This window comes from Trichomonas vaginalis, chromosome I, assembly GCF_026262505.1.
Source record: "Trichomonas vaginalis G3 chromosome I, whole genome shotgun sequence".
Lineage (NCBI taxonomy): Eukaryota > Parabasalia > Trichomonadida > Trichomonadidae > Trichomonas > Trichomonas vaginalis.
This window is the reverse complement of record NC_067203.1, coordinates 18,264,226-18,283,293: the sequence shown is the minus strand read 5'-3', so window position 1 is coordinate 18,283,293 and position 19,068 is coordinate 18,264,226. Positions and strand designations below refer to the sequence as shown.

General features: G+C 32.2%; 10 protein-coding genes and 1 pseudogene across 11 annotated transcripts; 6 read left to right on the top strand and 5 right to left on the bottom strand.

Annotated features, from left to right (window-relative positions):
- Positions 1–773: 773 nt before the first annotated feature.
- On the bottom strand, positions 774–2,071 carry TVAGG3_1006520 (uncharacterized protein; the record flags this gene model as incomplete). The annotated part of the gene is made up of 1 exon (XM_001310683.1): positions 977–2,053. The coding sequence occupies one exon, from the start codon at positions 2,051–2,053 to the stop codon at positions 977–979; it is 1,077 nt and encodes a 358-aa protein (XP_001310684.1).
- A 202-nt stretch (positions 2,072–2,273) lies between these two features.
- TVAGG3_1006510 (origin recognition complex subunit 5 family) lies at positions 2,274–3,392 on the top strand (the record flags this gene model as incomplete). The annotated part of the gene is made up of 1 exon (XM_001310684.1): positions 2,274–3,380. One exon carries the CDS (start codon positions 2,274–2,276, stop codon positions 3,378–3,380), a length of 1,107 nt encoding a protein of 368 aa, XP_001310685.1.
- A 226-nt stretch (positions 3,393–3,618) lies between these two features.
- On the bottom strand, positions 3,619–8,937 carry TVAGG3_1006500 (coiled-coil domain-containing protein 162 family; the record flags this gene model as incomplete). The annotated part of the gene is made up of 1 exon (XM_001310685.1): positions 3,914–8,776. The coding sequence occupies one exon, from the start codon at positions 8,774–8,776 to the stop codon at positions 3,914–3,916; it is 4,863 nt and encodes a 1,620-aa protein (XP_001310686.1).
- A 451-nt stretch (positions 8,938–9,388) lies between these two features.
- On the bottom strand, positions 9,389–10,485 carry TVAGG3_1006490 (polynucleotide adenylyltransferase protein; the record flags this gene model as incomplete). Its single annotated transcript, XM_001310686.2, has 1 exon — positions 9,433–10,473. The coding sequence occupies one exon, from the start codon at positions 10,471–10,473 to the stop codon at positions 9,433–9,435; it is 1,041 nt and encodes a 346-aa protein (XP_001310687.1).
- A 37-nt stretch (positions 10,486–10,522) lies between these two features.
- Positions 10,523–10,978, top strand: TVAGG3_1006480 (uncharacterized protein; the record flags this gene model as incomplete). Its single annotated transcript, XM_001310687.1, has 1 exon — positions 10,523–10,978. One exon carries the CDS (start codon positions 10,523–10,525, stop codon positions 10,976–10,978), a length of 456 nt encoding a protein of 151 aa, XP_001310688.1.
- A 402-nt stretch (positions 10,979–11,380) lies between these two features.
- Positions 11,381–11,809, bottom strand: TVAGG3_1006470 (HMG-box family; the record flags this gene model as incomplete). The annotated part of the gene is made up of 1 exon (XM_001310688.1): positions 11,381–11,809. The coding sequence occupies one exon, from the start codon at positions 11,807–11,809 to the stop codon at positions 11,381–11,383; it is 429 nt and encodes a 142-aa protein (XP_001310689.1).
- Positions 11,810–11,849: 40 nt separating this feature from the next.
- On the top strand, positions 11,850–12,583 carry TVAGG3_1006460 (nuclear-transcribed mRNA catabolic process, deadenylation-dependent decay; the record flags this gene model as incomplete). Its single annotated transcript, XM_001310689.1, has 1 exon — positions 11,850–12,431. One exon carries the CDS (start codon positions 11,850–11,852, stop codon positions 12,429–12,431), a length of 582 nt encoding a protein of 193 aa, XP_001310690.1.
- Positions 12,584–12,972: 389 nt separating this feature from the next.
- TVAGG3_1006450 (intramolecular oxidoreductase activity, transposing S-S bonds) lies at positions 12,973–14,365 on the top strand (the record flags this gene model as incomplete). Its single annotated transcript, XM_001310690.2, has 1 exon — positions 12,979–14,334. The coding sequence occupies one exon, from the start codon at positions 12,979–12,981 to the stop codon at positions 14,332–14,334; it is 1,356 nt and encodes a 451-aa protein (XP_001310691.1).
- Positions 14,366–14,637: 272 nt separating this feature from the next.
- TVAGG3_1006440 (uncharacterized protein) lies at positions 14,638–14,979 on the bottom strand (the record flags this gene model as incomplete). The annotated part of the gene is made up of 1 exon (XM_001310691.1): positions 14,675–14,968. The coding sequence occupies one exon, from the start codon at positions 14,966–14,968 to the stop codon at positions 14,675–14,677; it is 294 nt and encodes a 97-aa protein (XP_001310692.1).
- A 47-nt stretch (positions 14,980–15,026) lies between these two features.
- TVAGG3_1006430 (pre-mRNA-splicing factor of RES complex family) lies at positions 15,027–15,572 on the top strand (the record flags this gene model as incomplete). The annotated part of the gene is made up of 1 exon (XM_001310692.1): positions 15,027–15,572. The coding sequence occupies one exon, from the start codon at positions 15,027–15,029 to the stop codon at positions 15,570–15,572; it is 546 nt and encodes a 181-aa protein (XP_001310693.1).
- A 524-nt stretch (positions 15,573–16,096) lies between these two features.
- Positions 16,097–18,712, top strand: TVAGG3_1006420 (annotated as a pseudogene). The gene has a single exon: positions 16,173–18,712. A coding segment is annotated over exon 1 (2,540 nt).
- The last annotated feature ends 356 nt before the right edge of the window (positions 18,713–19,068 follow it).

Below are 19,068 nucleotides of genomic sequence, written 5' to 3'. Positions count from 1 at the left end.
TTGGTATTGATCAAGTTATTTTTTCTGGATAAGATATTATATGGATAATTGGATAGAAAATACAATTATATAATCTTGTACCTGGTTTAATTAAGCTAATTGTCATCAGAAACTTGTAATTTTTATGAATTTCAGATTTTCTTTTCATTACTGCTTTTCTTAATAGGTCAAGTTCTTATTTACGTTATAAAGTATGATATTTCCAAATATCAAGTTATCATGTTTTTTGAGAAATTATGAGAAACAAACAAAAATGAAAAAGATAGGAATAGCAATGAATAGTGATGTGGGTATAGAAAATGTAAGAGATATGAATGCAAAGCAATCAGTATTTAGGATATTGACCATAGATTTCGAAAAAAAATGCTGCATATTGAGCGAAAACTATGATTATATTATAAGGCTGTCATTTAAAGCATAATGAAACTATTCCCTTTTCATTTTAATCGAATAAGATAGTAAAGATTTTTGAATTAGCTAGAAACTGATGAGATGTTTTCACAAATCAGATTTTTAATCTCTATAATGCATAATTCACTCAATATCTCAATTTTGATATTGCGAGATATTTTTGCTATCGGTTTCGCAATTTTGACACAATAGCAAGAGGGTTCTATAAGCATTATTATCAACGTAGAATCTGAATATCATATCAGAAAATGTCGCAAATCTGACATTTACCCGACCAAATAGCAAAAATAATTGAATACTTTTCGCAAAAACTTTAAAAATCGATAAAAATATGAAATATAGATATTAAAGAGACTTTTTATATAATATTCATAAAGATTTTCCAAAAATATGATACCGCAAAATTAAAAAAGTGACGTCTTGAGTGGAGTCAAAGGTCGAGATTGCTAGCTAAATGTTTTTTTAGCGAAATTGCGTATTGTACGTTTTTTTCGCAAAATGAAACCCTTATTACATATGATCTAAATATATAATAAATTTATCAAAAACAAAAAATATCTATATATTAGTTTCTATTTCCTCTCTTCATTAACTCAACTTGGTACTGTAAGTCTGTAAGTGTCTGGTAGCTCGTGGATTTCAGTTGTTCCACTGCGAAAAGGACGTCAGAAGTCGTAATCTGGTTTTCCGGAGTAATTTTTGGTAAATTCTCAATCTGTTGTATTGGAGTCATGACTTGGTCGTTGTCTTGGTTGTGGAATTTGTTTATGAAGTCTTCACGTTCTGCTGGTGGTTTTCTTGAGGCAATTGCTTGAATAAAATCGGATTTTAAGCACGGAAGTAATTGATCTGAATCTCTTAATTGGTATCTGTTGTCTATTATCTCACGTTCTACTTGAAGAAGAGCAAGTTTTGATAATGGAACATTTGTATATGTTTTTTCGCCGTAAATAGGGTCATTCCTACGTCTTTTAGAATATACAACAAGTAATCGTAAGTAGTTTTGCATATAAATCTTTAATGCTTGAACTATCGCTCTTGTGCATTCCTCGTCGAATGTGATATTCATTCCTGTCTTATTTGCACGCTCCATAAGCCTGGTGATAGCTCTGAGGTCTAACTCTTTCTGGCTATTGAGCCAAGCTTCAGTAGGAAATGGTTTGAAGTCTAGCTCTTCCTTTTTCTGCTTTGGAGGCTTCTCAGGTTGTGGGTATTGTGGTGGAGGATTTTGTGGATACATCTGTGGAGTTGGTGGCATTTGAGGTCTTGGCATCATATTTGGAGGTATTTGACCTCTGTACATGTTTGGATTCATCTGGGGTGTACTTGCTGAATTAGGAATTTGTTGTTGCATCTGTCTTTGCTGTTGTTGCTGCTGTTGCATTTGCTGTAATTTCAATTGATTAATAGCTTGATTTCCTTGCTGTTGATGCATTTGCTGCTGGATTTGTGGTGGTATCTGCTGACCCATTTGTGGGTATTGTGGAGGCATCTGTGTTGGCATTTGTGGAGACATTTGTTGCATCATAGCTCCTTGCTGAATTTGCTGACCTTGAAATTGTTGAAGGTTGGGTGTAGAAATGGCATTTGGCATATGTCCCATTGGATTCATTCCGCCCATCATATTCGGATTTTGAGACATTTGGAAATTAAATGTAAAGTTCCAAAAAAAATTCAAAAATATGGAAATTTCAATTGTTTTCAGTATTTGGTGGCTAATTATTAGATATTTAGTTTTAGTGTAAATAATATAGTACGTTACTCGATTTAAAATTTCGATTTATTGTGTTTTTAATTCAAAAAATTAAAATTTATAAAAAATGCAAAGAATAATTGAAAAAATTAAATCGTCAAAATTTTGTATGAGTAAATTACCAACCATTCCTGTTCAAAGAGAAAAGCAATTTGAACAGATTGTGGAGGCCATTCAGTGTGGAATTAGGTTGATAACAATATCAGGTCCGATTTCATCCGGAAAATCCACTACAATAGATGCAATTTGCAAATCTAAGAAATTGACCATGAAAAAAGTTCATGTTTACTGTGATGGGGAGTCCGAATATGGCGATTTATATGGAAGAATTACAGATTTATTTACTGAAACCCCAAAGAGACCAAAATCTTTCAGAACATTCTACGAGTACATGCAAGATGCTCCAAAGTCTGTTATTTTTATTGATTCTGTTGAATTACTTGGTGAAAATGCCCGAGATTTGTTCACTTCAGTGAGTGCTGCAGTTCAAAGCAATTTATTACCAAATATCACTTTCGTTTTCTCCTCAAGGATGCCCATCAAGCGTATGACAAGTTATCCTCTTGATGTCTTTGATATTGAGTTCCCAGCTTACACTTCAGAAGATATCAAGAAAATCATACCAGTTCTTCATCCAAAAGCCAAAGATCCTAACTTTGATTCTTATATAGATAAAATCCTCTTCTTATGTCAAACAATTACACGAGATATTCGAGATATCATCTACATTGCTTTCAAAGTCGTTGGAAATACTGTACAACCAGAAGATCCGAACTTTGGTGTGATTGTTATATCAGAACTCAGCCAAATGAAGGCTCAAAAAGAATGTCGAGTTTCAAATTTGCCAAAACTTACAAAAACACTTTTACTGGCATCATATATTGCATGTAGAACAACAATCCAAGCCGATATTGCTCGTTTTACAAGAGCGGCCAAAAGACCGAGAAAAGGCGTAATTTACTCCGAAAAATACGAATTTGTTCCTTTGGAGAGAATTTTAGCCATTTCTAGAGCTTTAGTATTCTACCATTGTGACGATTTCGAATGCGATTACGCTGTTTATATCCAACTCCAAAATCTCGTTGATTTGGGTCTTATTGAGATAAGAGGAGATATAAGAATGACTCCTAAAGTTCGTTGCTTAGCACCCGAATTTGAAGTTCACTACGTCGCTAAGACTTTAGGAATCGACCTCGATATGTATGCAGGTGAATAGAATAAAGATAGAGTATATATTTACTTTGACTATTTTTATAGTTTTATTATGATTTCATACAAAATAACAACAAAATAAATCATTAAAAAATAATTTCAAATTCTCTCTAGTCAAAACAATAAATTATAGTATATTCAAGACATATTACCTTATAATGTGAAATTTCAAATCACAATACTTACAAACAAATTATTTAGATATAATTCAATTATTTATGATAGTTATATTTTCATTCTCGGTGAGAACCTTGCTTAATACTATCACAATCATAATATCATTGGGTGTAATCCAATAGAATAATAAGTCTAATCATTTTAATATCAACTGATTGAATAAATGTTTTTGAAATTCTCACTATATTTCAAAGCTGAAATATCATTCCCCAGATTACATCTTGTGATTCTTCATGAAGATCATCATACGTATAAACATTAATTGCATGATTCAGTATTGTAAACAGTCAAGGTATAATTTTAAAAAAGAAATTTTATAAAAAAATACTTATTTGTTACAAATAAAAAAAAATAAAAAAATTACTGATCAAGTCTTGATGCTTTGATCTTAATTCCTCCGATATTAATTTGAGAAACAGCAGCGATCTGAAGGGAAAGTTCAGCCAATCTTTGCTGCAACTGTTCGTTCTCTTCCTTGAGCTTAGAGTTCTCTTCCATGACAGCGACCAAATCCTGTGACTGAATTTCGTTTGAAAATGTAAGATTTTGTTTCATTGCCGAAGCATTTGTTTCCTTCTCCAAAGCTTCTCTTGCATTTTCTTGTGCCTTGAGCTGAGCCTGACATCTCTTAAGTTCCCTATCAACTGTCTGTTTCGTCTTCTCAAGAAGTGCTGGTCCTCTTTCTTTGGCTCGTTTTCTTCTTTCGATTTCCTTTTCGATCAAATCCAACTGGAAAATTAGTTTATCTGGTTTGTATTTAGACCATTCTGTCAAGCGTTGGAGTTTCTTTTCAAGAACAGCAACTCTCTTCTCATGTTTCGTTCTCCACTCTCTAAGTTTCGATCTGTTCTTGTTCTCCAATTCGAGTTCTCTTCTAAGTTTTTCGACTTCTTTTTCTGCAGCTCTGACACTTTGCATAACTGTTGTATATTGTTGTTTAAGAGCTGCTTCTTTGACGTCTCTTTCCTTGGAAAATTCGTTGTTTTCCTGCTTGACCATTTCACGCTGTTCTTCGATCTTCTTCAGCTTGACTTGGAAGTCAGATCTGACTGCCAAATCTTGCAATAATCTCATTGCTTTCAATTTGAAAACTGTGCTACTTAATTCACTTTTTGTTTCCATTAATTCGTGAAGAGCATCATCGAAATCGAAAGCTTGTTTCATTGAGTCTTTGACTTCATCAGGAAGGTTCTGTGATCTCAACAACTGTGAGATTGATTGTTTCTTTATTTCGAACATGTTTCCTTCGATTTCATGTTGCAAATTCTTTTGGTACTGTTCTAAATTATGCTTCAAAGAGAACAGTTGCAAAGTCATTTCTCTGACTTGTGGAGTATATTCTTCTTTGAGTTTTCTTCTTATTGCTTCCTGACGCTCTTTCTTATCGAATTTAGAGCTCTTCAATGTCTCTTGGAGAAGGTTGATCTCATATCCAACTGTGTGAGATCTGTCTGCAAGAGCTGTTTGAAGTTTCCTGTTGAATGTCCTTGCTTCTTGGTTGATTGCTTGGACACGTTTCCTGAAGAGTTCATCGTGTCTGTGTTTTGATTCAAAGAGCATTGTATGCAAAGCAAGGAATGCTTTGTGTGATTGAACTAATGATGAATCAAACAACTGAGAAATAGACTGTGAAAACTTCAAAAGTGCCTGGTTGACGTGGAATTGAGAAATCTTGATTTCATTCCTTGAATCACTTGTTGAATGCAATTGTAACTGTTCAATGAATTGTGCCAAAGCTGGATGTAATGTTTCGCTTTTAGTTTCTTGTGGCAATGAATCAACATCAGCAAGGAAAGGAGATTTCTCAGTAACAACAGGAGGAGGAAGAAGTTTAACAGGTTCTGATGATTTCGGTCTTTTAATACATCTTTGTATTAAAAGATGAATCAAAACAAATCTTAAACTTTCTGGGGTTCCATCCAAAATATTATCCAAAATCAAAAGAAGATGATTGAAAGGAGATGGGAATTCACAGATTTCTCCTGATGAAAATGTTGGACTTGATAACAAACGAATTAACAAAATCTTTTGGCGGAGTTGTCTAAATCTCTGTACTAAATTTGTTTCTCCACTCAATGTGTCGAAACATTTCTTGATAACTTTGCGTTGTTCGTTATCAATGTTCCAGAAGAAAATGAAGGACATGTTCGCCAAAGAAATGTTCAAAGAAGATAATTCATCAAGTTGTTCTTCAATGATTTTCATGATGTTCTGTTTCTTGACTTCTTGTGGTTTCTCAGCAGAAATTGTCCAATTTCCACTGATATCAAGAATTGGAGGAGCTGTTCCTTCAGCTTTTTCATGATAGGATCTTCCGAATTCGATGCCAGACTCGATACAAGCGACATTTATTCTTATCAACAAATCTGTTGCGAATGTTTTTGCTGCTTGTGTCTTTTGTGCATCGTTTTGGAGTCCATTTGTTTCTTCAAGCAAAGATTGTAAGTGTGGAGCTTTGTATTTGTTTTTACGCTGATGTTTATGGATCTTTGTAACTGTTTGATCCAATGTTGAAGCGTGGTAACTCAAGAATGTCAATAAAATAACGAAACTGTAGAATTCCAAAGCACCTCTTGCTTTTTCTCTTCTCATTGAAGGTTGTACACTTTCAATGAGTGAATATCCATCGTAAACACTTGGAATTCTATCAGAAGATATTTCAAACAAAGCCAAAATCTTCATTACATCAGGCAATCTCGCTCTGTTTTGAAGGAATTGGACAGAAACACTCGTTTGTTTTTGTTGTGCATTGAGCAATTCATCGAAATGAGAGCCAGCATTGAGATTCAACACTTGCAATGATTCTCTGATGTTTGCTTTCAGTTTGAAGATCGATTGGAATGGCAGATATTCTCTTTGCTCGAGGAATTCAATCAGTTTCTTGCATTCATCGAGTGAGAAATACTTTGAATAACATGATGGAGCTTGTTTTGGTAATTCCACTTTTGACATTGCAGCTTCTCTTATCTTTGCTTCTGTTATTGTGAAATTATAAGCGACAATTGCATCCAAAAGTGATGATTCAACACTTTGCAAACGATTTACAATGTCCAAACCTTCTCCTGCAAGTTCTACTTGACTTTCTTTGACTTCATCAACAGCCAAAATCATTCCATCTTCAATATCAATCTCTTCTGATGTCAGTTCCGCGAACAATGTTCTCTGCAAGTGTTGTTTTGTGTCTTCTTTCATCACTTCACATTGTGCTAAATAAGCTCTGTAAATTATGACAGATCTGATGACTTCGAATCTTACTCCTTGCAAACCAGCGTAATAAGGAGCTTGGTCAACAGTCTGTGGACTTCCTGGCATTAATATATTCTTCAATCTCATCGAAACATTGATGTTTTCAATAAGTGAAGTGAGGTCAGGTTCAGAATCACCGACTTTTTGACAGAAATCTCTGACATAAGTCCAAATGATGAATTCCAAATTCAAGAACGCATCAACATTCAACGTGTTTTGTTTCAAACCAATGATAGAAACAGCTGTTTTAACAGCGTTGAAGACGAGTTCCAAGTCATCGATTGTTTTGATCATTGAAGAACTGATTACTTCAGCTTGTAACTTGAGAATATTCGTGTTCATGTCGAAAGGAAGCATGAAATAATCATAAACATCGAGAGCTATCAAAGGTCTTGAGAAAACTACGTATTTAATGAACTCGTAGATTCTCTTGCACATTTCAGGATCGAATGTGTTATTGTACAAGTCCAAAAGGGATTCGATCAATTGCTTCTTGCCATTCTGATACTTGTTTTCACATTCATAAAGATCTTCAACAATTGATTTCCTGTCAATTTGTGATCCGCATTCTTTTTCCCATTTTCGGATGTAAAATGATCCGAAATTGAGTAAATCATTGCGGATTCTCTCCATGTGGTTCAATGTCTCTTCATAGATGACATTGTGGGATGTTGATGGGTTTCTTATAACAATACAATGTGGGAATTGTTTTGATTCAACAACTAAATCCCTTTGGAAGAGAATTGATGCGGTATTGAGACAATCTGGATTAGTTGCATCGCGCTGATCGAGTTCTATGCCTTTGATGGTCGATATCATCCAGTTTACCGTGGAAATAATCGTCTGGCGAAGCATTTGTGCCCTCAAAAACTTCATTTTGATGATTCCCGACTGTTTTTGGGCGGTTGCGTTGTTGGAATTGTCGTTGTGCTGGTTCGCACCACGTGTTATCTCTGTAATATGCTGGTGAACAACTTGTGCTGATGCAACGTGAAGAAAAGACTCTTCGCCGCATAAAATTTCATCAACTTTGTCGGAATAAGAATCTAACATGGATTCTACAAAGTGTAATTGTCTATGAGGTGGTATGTAATTGATGTTTTGCTGTACATCGGTGTTGATATGAGCTCGAGCAGCAAATAACTTAAATTGTACACTTGAAGCAGCAGGATCGCTGATTTGATCGTTGATGCATAAGATATTCCAGGTTACGGACTTCTCGGCTGTAGAAATGAATAATTTATTGATGGAATAAAGTAAATCGTTTTGGGATGAATCAACTTGTAGGGAAAAGTTGGTGGCTAAGCGCTGGAGTTCTGCATCAAGCTGTTCGCTTGTTGTTAAAACTAATGGTGGTGTAAATCCAGCAGCTTCAGCGACACCCGGTGTAAATTGCTTATGAATTGAGGCATAAAGTGATACAAAGTTGGTTGTTGTACTTGCTATATTCATGTATGGGAAGTATGTAATCAATTCAGCAACAGATGAAATATAAAGATGATGCTCTGACTTTGCGTAAACATTTGACAGGCACATGTTAGCAAGTTCTGTTTCTGAGAGAATTCCAAAGGGTTCTACTTCTTGAGAAAAGTCGTCTGCTTGAGTATCGCAATGTTCTTGAGCAACTTCGAGAGAAATATCGGCATTTGATTGGAAATACTGGCAGAGTTCTCTAAACTTCTGCATCCTGACTTCGCTGATCATTTGATCGCGATAATTTTTAATAAATTCTGAAGTAAAAGTTGGTAATATTGTTTTGTAAGGTTCAAGAGTTGTAATGATTGGTTTTGGTTGGATTGTAGGTGTTGTAGAATATTTATCAACGAATTGAAGACAATGTTGTCTTAACTCTTCATAATTCGATGGAATTTTGCTTCCCCAAACTGGATCAGGGACAGACCTATCTTCAACACTTTGGAGAATACTATTCACATATCCTTTATAGCTGTCGGAGTGTGAGAATTCCTCCGAAGTCATTCTCCTCTCTAAAAAAAAAACGTTACAAAATCAAATTTTAAAATAAATGCTTGTCTGACTTAAAATATAAAATCAGTATCATGTGTTGATAAATTTGAACATAAAATGAGACGGAAAAATTAAATTTAAAACGTATTCCACGATATTTGCAAAAGTGACAAAAATATAAAAAAGACTTGAAAAATGAATTATGGTGATACTTCACAGGCATTATCAAGCTGCTTAATTAACCTTCTTATAAATGGTAGTTGTAAGTAAAATATAAAATGAAATTTTGTTATACTTCACCAAATTCCAAGTGTTATGTTGATATTTTTTTTTCTGAAATGAACATCCACAATGAGGTGTTTCTTGTTCAGTGTATGATATGTTATGATTTTTTGCTTCTCATAATGAAATAGTATTCATTTTGAATTTGAGACTATTAACTTAAATTTAATCAATCTTCTCTTTGTAAACAAATATATATTCTTATTGATTTTGGTGTTAACATTAAATCGAGAGGCATCTATCGAACCAAAAGATTAATTGAAATTGAATTCAATATTAAGTGGATTTTAAAGATTCTATGTAGTTAAACATTGTCAAAAAGCCTTTAAAAATAATGTTATTTGCTTATATGAGATGATTACATAAACTAAATTTTATTATGAAATTTAAACAGGGACAATGCCATTCTTAAAGGCAAAAGCTTCAAGTTCCTTCTGATATGCTCTAAATTCAGGAAGTTCCTTTCTAAGCTCGTTAATAAACTCAGTTCCGTGGCCATGAGTGATCATGTGGTAAGTTTTAGAAAATAGATCTTTAACTTGGGCCATCTTGAAAGCGTTGTGTCCTAAAACGTTATTAGGGTTCATTGGATCTCTGATGTACATTGTAGAAGGAGATTCGAGATTTAAGCAATTTTCTTTCAGTCTAGAGAAGAAACGACCATTTCCAACTACATCGATTCCTGTAAGTGTGAAGTTGAATTCTTGTCCATAGAATTTGAAAAATCCAACAATAAGATCTGTAATGTTATCGCTAGATCCATATTGGATGTAAGCTAGAAGCATAATTTGAAGGACATACGACGAAATGCCTCCAGAGAAAGGAGAATCAAGTTTGTAGTGATAAAGCATAATTTTGATAAGAATTTGAGCTGGTAACAAGCATGGGAACTTTAAGAAGATGGCACGAACTGGGTTGACTGATAAAGGTCCGTGCAATTCATCAATTGAGATATCAATATGAATACCTGGTTTAACGACAAATTTAACGACAGGAACACGAGCCTGTGGAATTGGGTTCCATGAATTTTCGATTGCAATGTCCTTTAAGCATTCACGTATATGAGTCATGATGGTTAAGATTTCTTCGGTCATTGGATGAAGGAATAGAGCAAGATCGATATCACCATTAGGAAGGAATGTACCATTCAAGCATGAACCACAAGGAAGAATGATGACTATTTCATGTTTCTTGGATTCGAAAAATTGACGAATTCTCGTGCATATAATATCGACAATGTATCTTCTTACAGCAATATCAGTTGGTGTTGGAATGATATCCTGAATGAATTGGATGACTTCCTTGTGAAATGTTAAATATTGTGGGTTTTTCGGAGGCTGATTCTCTAAATATTTGAAGCCAGCTTCTGGGAAGTGGATAACCTCTTGCTTACCCATTGTGTCGCGGACCCATTTAAAGAACTCCATATTAGAAATCTGACAAGTAAACTTTGACATTGTAAAGTTCATACGTTAAATGTCGCTGAATAAGCGCGCAGATCAATTACTCAGCGAGATTGACAAGATTTATAAGCAAACAAAAGTTAATGGACGTAAACAAAATAAGAAATTACAAGAAGTTAGGAAAGAACATCCAGAAAAACTTGATCCAAACGTTAAAATTACAAGAGGTTGCTTGCACTCAGGCACTGCCTTCAAAGTTCCGGTTCAAAACTGGAAGAAGGATACCATATTCGATAATCACAATAAAGTTGTTCAAAATATTGGTCAACAACATAATAAGCATTCAGCAGCTATTTATAGAAATATCCCAGCAAATCTTTCGAAGGATGAAGTTGATTTCATCATGGAATACAGATTTAAGCTTGCTCAAAACATGATTCCAATCCATCATCCTAATTACGAATTAAAGCCGACTATGATTGAACATCAGAATCTTAGTCATAAGCCAATCTGGCAAGAGTACTGGTAATTTTACTGTAAAATTGTTTATTATGTTAAACTTATATGATAAAATATGATATATCTTTTTAAAACTACAATGCGTTCGGCATTAAATCGATACAAGATTTATAAGCAATTGAACTCACTAGATTTATTCTAATTGTTGAAAAAAATACGTTATGAGTATTAAAACAAACAAAATTTTATTAAGTATCTAGCCTACAAAAAGTAACAGTATCTGTAAAAGGATTTATACTATATAACGATCATAATTGGCACAATGTTGCTAAGATTATGATTATATGTCCGTAAACTGTATTGAGATGACCTTATGTAAGGCTAATATTTGGTAGAATAGGAAATAATCGAAAAATTAGATAAGTTCAAAAATATTAATTTGGCAAAATTAAAAAGGTTTCGTATTTTGATATTACATGTTGTCTGGCTTTGATGGGTTAAATCTGATCTTTGAAACGAGGTTTGCAATATCACTGTCAGGATTATCTTGAACAAACTGAGGAAGTTGCTGAAGAACTTGAGCTCCAAGCCATACTAAGTATTTGTGAGGGTCTGTTGGCCATTCTGGAGTATGCATTAAATTCAAATCAATTCCATTCATTTGAGAGTTCGTATGACCATAAGTATATTGCTGTTGTTGATCTTTCTTCTGTTGGTTATTGCTTGCAGCAGCTTCAGTGTATTGCATCCTTTCAGAATCGCTCAAATTCATCCACATTTCATTTAATTTGTTATTTACCTCTAATACTGGTAGATTTGGATTCTGTGTCATTACCATCTCTCTGTTTTTATAACAAAATAAAGTGAATGCATCCATTTGGTTGAAATTAGAATCATTCATTTTTTGTTTATAATAAAAAGTGGCAATAAACGTGACATCAATGAGTAAGTCTCCAATTTCCAAGAAACCTGCAGAGAACGAAGACTTTTCTGATCTGTTTAAAATGGAAATGATGCCACCTGCAGTACCTCAGCAGCATATTTCCCTGCAAAATCCTAAAAAAGCAAAAAATGATATTCAACAATACAACAAAATTATAGAGGAAGATAATATTTCAAGAGAATTCGAGCAATCAATGAAAATGGTTCCAGATTTACCTTTTGACTTCGTTCAATATCAGCCAGAAGATGAAAAAATAAATCCCGACTTTCCAAAACGTCCAGCCATGAAATTGTTGCAACCAGAAATGTTTCAATACTACGATATATACATATTGTTTTATATATTTTATTATTTTCCAAATTCTCCATATCAATATTTTGCCGCAAAGGAATTGAAAAGCCGTGGATGGACATTCTTAAATGAATCACAGCAATGGGTTCATTTAATTTCCCATGTTTACGAAACAACAGATAAAGATATTATTGGTAAATTCGAAATATTTGATCGTAGTCCAGATGTATGGGATGTAGTTGTTAGAAATTCATACTCGATCTCAAAGCAAGAGATTAATAAGGATTAGAATCCACTTTATATTAAGAATAAAATACATGTGTTTATATTAGTTAAAAATCAGATATTTATTTGTTATTTTCTGTGTCTAAGGTCGTTTTTTCTATTAGTTTTACTAATAATCTTTTAAATTTTGAAATCAAGCACATTTTTAATATTGTTAATGCGATAAAATGAAAGATTAAGTAAAAATATCTATTATCAAAATTCAAAAATTTTTCTATTTTAATCTTTTTATAATGAAAATCATAAATTTTTTCATTATTTTCAAATTTTTCGATTTTTTTTGGAAAAATTTTCCTTCACAAAATCAAAAGTGGTTTAAGCGTATGATAATTTCACATGAGTTTATGCATTTTTATTATGAAAATTTTAAAATTTGTTAAGAATCAACGAAAAATCTCATGAAAAACCATTTTTACAATCCACGAATAGCTTTAAATTGTTGCAGTAAGAATATCTCTCTCTCTTTAATATTTGGATTTTTTATAACAAAGATGGTTGAAACAATAATAAATGTCATGTAAAGTGGCAATATGACATTTTTGTCATTTCATATGTTTGGATTATTACTAGCTATTCGCGTTACTACTCAAAATTCATCGGAAAACCTTCCTAATCTTGTTGGATCTGAACTTGAAAACTTCGTTAAAGCTCCAGGAAAATCAGTCGTATTTTTCGGAATTGATTATCCACAGAATATTGAATATGCTAACTATGGTATATTTAAGAATAAGGATTCTATAAGATTCTGCACAGCACCAGCAAACGAAAGCGAAAAATTCAATGTTAAAACTAAATCAGTCATTGCATTCGAGAATGGAGAGATTATTAATTCACCATTCAAGGCAGAAACATCAGGATTGTTCCTTCGCTGGCTCAATTTCATTAAGAATTCTCAGAATTACCAAGTTAAAACTTCCGGAGAATTAAAAGGATTATTTAACATGGAGATAAATACTATCTTCGGAGTTGGCATCCAGACAATTCCTAAGGAGTATGCTACACAATCAGTCTTTCTTGTCAGTCCTTCCTTGTTTAAAGAAATCGGACTCCCAGATGTTGAATCAGGTCTTTACCTCTACAGATCCTGCGATAGACAGTTACTCCAAATCAAATCTTCCGTTGAAGAAATCAGCAAATGCGATGTAGATTCCTATAATCAATCATTAATCAAGACAAAGCCATTCGTTGCTACATATATCGTTGATGTCAATGATACAGAATCAGCAGAAAAGATGTATTCGAAGCTTGGCTACTTGAAGTCAAAATTTGGTGAAAAATTATTTGCTTTAGCCCTTCCACGCGAATACATTGCGCCAACATTACGTCAACTTAAACTCGAGTCCGTCTTACAGCCATTCTTCTTAATTAAAAACACTACAAGCCGTACAGAAAGATATTTCCAGACTTTGGAAGATGGAGACATCTTTGATATCAAATATATTGAAAACTATGTTGCTAAAGTTCTCAATGGCGAACTCGAACCAACTCCTCTTTCAAAGGCTGAATCACAATTGAATAATTACGGTCCTCTCAAGGAAGTAACAAGGAAATCCTTCAAGAACCTTGTCCTCGACTCAAAGAACAACACATTGGTCGCAGTTACAGCTCCTTGGTGCGGACATTGCAAACGCCTGAAACCAGTGCTCAACGCAACAGCTCACGTACTCCATGGAACTCCAAACATGTTGTACGTATACGATGATGACGCAAACGATAAGCCATCAGAGTTTCCAGAAATTGATGGATACCCAACTTTACTTTTATGGAATGGAACAAGCCCAAAACCAATGCAGTTTGAGGGATCAAGGAATATGAAGACAATCATCGAGTTCCTTCATAACAATACAGTAATTCCATTCGATATCCCGGAATATAACGAAACAGAGATCCTTGGTCTTTACAAATAACTAAACAAATATATATTAATCTTGGTTGTTAATTATTACTACCTTTTTAAGCATTTTTTTAGAAAATATTTTGATTTATTTTCATGATTTTTGAATTTAACGATAAATATAATCAATTTTTAACCATGGATAAACTAAAGCATCAGAATTCATTAAGATCAAACATAATAATCACAATAAAAATATTTCAATAAGACTTTTGTACAAAGTTATAAATGATAATGTCATTGCACATAAATAGGTAAATTAAGATGAATTTGATGATTGTAATTTTATAAAAAAAAAGATATAATTTTTTTTGTAAATAACTCTAATTTATGAAAATTATATTAATCATTCTCTAATTTGATTTCTTGGGTAAGGCAACATAGTAATGGTCAACTTTCTTTGTAAGAACTAAAGTACCATCGTCAAAAGCTAATGGATAGCAATTTGCTCCAGGAATCTCGGTTACAGCAACCTCTTTTCCTCTCTTATGCTCTTGCATTCTATTTAACTCGGCTTGAATTTTTTCAATATCAACATCCTTTGAGTGCTGGACGAAAATGATTTCATTGTTAGGATCATTAAGTTCTTCGGCTGTTAAAAATTGGGCGTTGTTTGATGGAACTATGTTGATTGTGGCTTGAGTCATATGAAAAAAATCTAAAATCTTTTATCGTCGCGTCACTTTTTCATTTTTTTGCCCTTTCATGAGAGGGTTCAATATTAATAATATTTCATCAAGACCAACGAACAATTCCTATTCATTTAAGGACTTCAATAGAAATAGACAACCAATTAAAGTTATTGGCTATAAGGAAAAAAAATTAGGCGGCTGGGATGAAGAAACACAAGAAAAAATAGAACAGATTACAGGAAAAAGCAAGGAAGAAACAAAAGAACCAGAAAAAATCGAAGAAGAAGAATCAAATTCTGATATTGAATTGAATTCAAAAGAAGGAGAAGATAGATGGAATGAATTTCAGAAGATGATCAGTGAGAAAAAAGTAGAGGAACAACCTAAAAAGAAAGAAATTAGCGCAGCTGATCCATTTTTCATAATGATGAACAAAAAGACAGAAAAACCACTAATAGATTACATTCCTGGTCAGCCTAATAGGTTTGGAATACATCCTGGCCCTTGGTGGGATGGAATTGATAGATCTAATGGTTATGAAAGAAGAAGATTTGAAAAAAAGCAAGAGGTTGATGAAGAAAAGTCCAAAGAAATTGCAGATCGTATTGCTCGATGGTAAGATATATTAATATCTTTATATATATTATCAGTTTTGTTGTATTAATGCTTCCTATGCATTATCACATTGTTTGTAATATAACACCTAAAACATTCTTATGCGAATTGTAAGTAATTTTAATTTTCGGTTACGATTATTAATGATTTTTAAACTAATAACGGAGCCAAGTTGGTGTTGACGAATCATGGAATATTATTCCAATAATTCAATAATCAAATTTTAAATAATCTTCAAACTTCATCATCAAGCATAAAATGATAGTACAGAGTAGGATCTGATGAATAGTAATCATAATTGCCATGGATAATGAATTTTCAAAATAATCGTCACTTTTAGTGAAATTTCACTTTTGTTATTGGTCGCACCCGTAAAAAATTTTTGTATTCCATCTTTCAATTCTAAAAATAATAAAAGAAAAGATAAGATTTCATTTTTTTGAGAATGTGAAAACGAATACTGTCAATTTTTGATAGTGATAGTTTCTTTCAATTTTTTTAAAATTTTTTTTTTCAAAATTTATTGAGCGTTGGTCTCTATCTTTTTCTCAAATTTCTATCATAAACAACGACGTAAGGAGAAGGTGTAATTGAGTAATTCATTATGATTACTTTTTTATTACTTCTTTACAAAGATATTGACAAACGTTTTTATTCTAGTGACGGCAAAAACCTCACAAAAGTTAATGATACATCACTAGACCTCAGGATATCATCCACATGCGAAATCATCCAAGATCAATGCTTTTACCTTCTCAAAACTTTATTTTCCTTTTCATTTGAAGAAAATCCTAACTTAACTACAATTGGAAGTTCAAGTTTTAGTGGATGTACAAATCTTACTATTATAAATCTATCATCATGCAAGAAACTTACAAAAATATCTTCTGGTGCATTTTATTACTGCACTAATGTCAATCAGATACTTTTACCAGAAGGACTCCTTGAAATAGGAAGAGATGCATTTTGGTATGTAACACAAATGACAAGTATTATTATACCAGCATCTGTTAAAAGAATAGAAAAAGCTGAATTTAATTATTGTGATAAACTACAAAATGTTACTTTGGAAGAAGGATCAAATTTAACTTCATTAGAAAGATATGTATTTACCTATACTGCAATTACTACGTTTCAAATTCCAGAAAAAGTTTCTAAAATTCATGGAGAAGCATTTTATTATGGAAAATTAACAAATATTTCGGTTCATCCAAATAATAACTACTTAACATCTGATGGAAATGCTGTTTATTCAAAAAATGAAAGTATTTTATTTTTTATTTGTAACAAAACAGGATATGAAATTCCAGATACAATCACAACAATTAATGAGTATTGCTTTTCATATTCAACAATTGAAACACTTATAATTCCAAATTCTGTCACAACTATTGGAAAGTATTGTTTTCATGATTCACACATCAAAACTATTGTTCTTCCAAATTCACTCACAAGTATTGGAATGTATTGCTTTCAATATACATCTATCGAAACAATTACAATTCCAAATTCAACCACAACTATTGGAGAGAGTTGCTTTGTATCTTCATCCATCAAAACAATTATAATTCCAAATACAGTCACAACTCTTGGAGAGAGATTCTTAATATTTGCAAATATCGGAACATTTACAATTCCAAATTCAATCACAACTATTTGGGAGCAATCCTTTTATAGTACAAATCTCGATTCAATTATAATTCCGGCAAGTGTAAACATGATTCTAAGAGGTGCTTTCTCTTATTGTCATCATTTACATGAAGTTACTTTTTTAGGTCCAGTAGACTACATTGATCAATATGTATTTGAATATTGTGAAAATCTTAAACTAATTAAATTCCCTAATTCAACAATGACTGTTAGAGGATCTGGTTTTGTTACAACAGAAATGCCAGAAGTCAAATTATCCTTCACTTGCAAAACTCTATTTTATGATTCTCAAAATTCTATTTTTGATTCAATTCAAAGAAATACAAAGTTTCAATTTCATATCTGAATGAATCAAATCTTATTATTACACCAGACTGCTTGATTATGGATTCTGATCAAGCCATAATTTATGAATATTGGGGATACTTTCCTTATTATGATAATACTCGTATTACAATTCCTAAATCTGTTAAAAAAATCAACGAAAAAGTATTTGAAAATTCTATAATTGAGAAATTTTATTTCACAGAAGATTCTCAAATAACTTATATAGGAAAAGAAGCATTTAGAAATTGTTCAAAAATAAGATCATTTAATTATTCATTTCCTTATTTACAAACATTAGGAACATCATCATTTAAAGATTGCAATAATTTAGAAAATTTCACATTTTCATCACCAGTTTTGACTGTTATGAATAATGCATTTGAGAATTGCATTAAATTAAAGAAAGTTCGTAATATCACAAATATTCCTTATCATTGTTTTTGTGGATGTACTAATTTAGAAGAAGTTACAATTCGAGAAGGATCAGAAGAGATTGGATATAAATCATTTGAGAATTGTTCTTCATTATTAAGTATTAAAATTCCACAATCTTTTAAAATCATTTCAGAATATTCATTTCTTTATTGTAAGAAACTAAAATCAATTATATTCAGTGAAACAAACTCACTTGATACATTTTCAATTAATTCTATTTCAGAATGCGAATCTCTTACAAATATCAGTAATTTTTCATCAGAAAAATACAAATGCATTGATAATACTTTATACTACAAAAACAATAATAAATGGGAACTTATTTTTCATTTGAGTTCCTCAAAAGACAAAGAACTCAACATTAGCTGCGATGTTATCTGTAGTTATTCATTCAATTCTAGCAACAACATTGAGAAAATCAATATTACATCAGACAGTGTTTCTGTTATTGAAGAACATTCATTCAACAACTGTTTAAATCTGAAATACATCAATTTCCCACTTTCAGTTTCAGATGTTGAGATTGATGCATTCCATGATTGCAAATCCATTCGATGTCCTCTTATTATTGAGAACACATCCACAGATTATCTTAAAATGATTGTTTCTTCCGGAATTCCACGAAGACTTATGATTTCATGTCATATTGCACATGTTTCGAATAATCTTTTAAATCTCAAATCTTTACGTTATCCTTCTACACATCTTTTCTGGAAACATCTTACTAAGTAAAACTATTTTTATTTTATCATAATGAACAACATCCTGTTTTCTATTAAATATATTTATTCCTAATGAAAATTATCTTATGTAGAAACAATATAGTTTTGTATCATATGTTTTAAGAATCACGACTATTTTAAAAAGTGTTTTCTTTCTTTTATTTTTTTCTTATTATTAATGTTTGCACCAGATGAAATTATAAGTTCTGCTGTTTCTTTATTATTATTATTCAATGCTGAATAATAAAAAGAAGTATTTCCAGATTCATTTTTTTTTTCATTGATATTTGCACTATGTGAAAGAAAATATTTGCAAAAGAATGTAATATTGAATCTGTCTTAATCAATAAAGCATTTCTTAATATC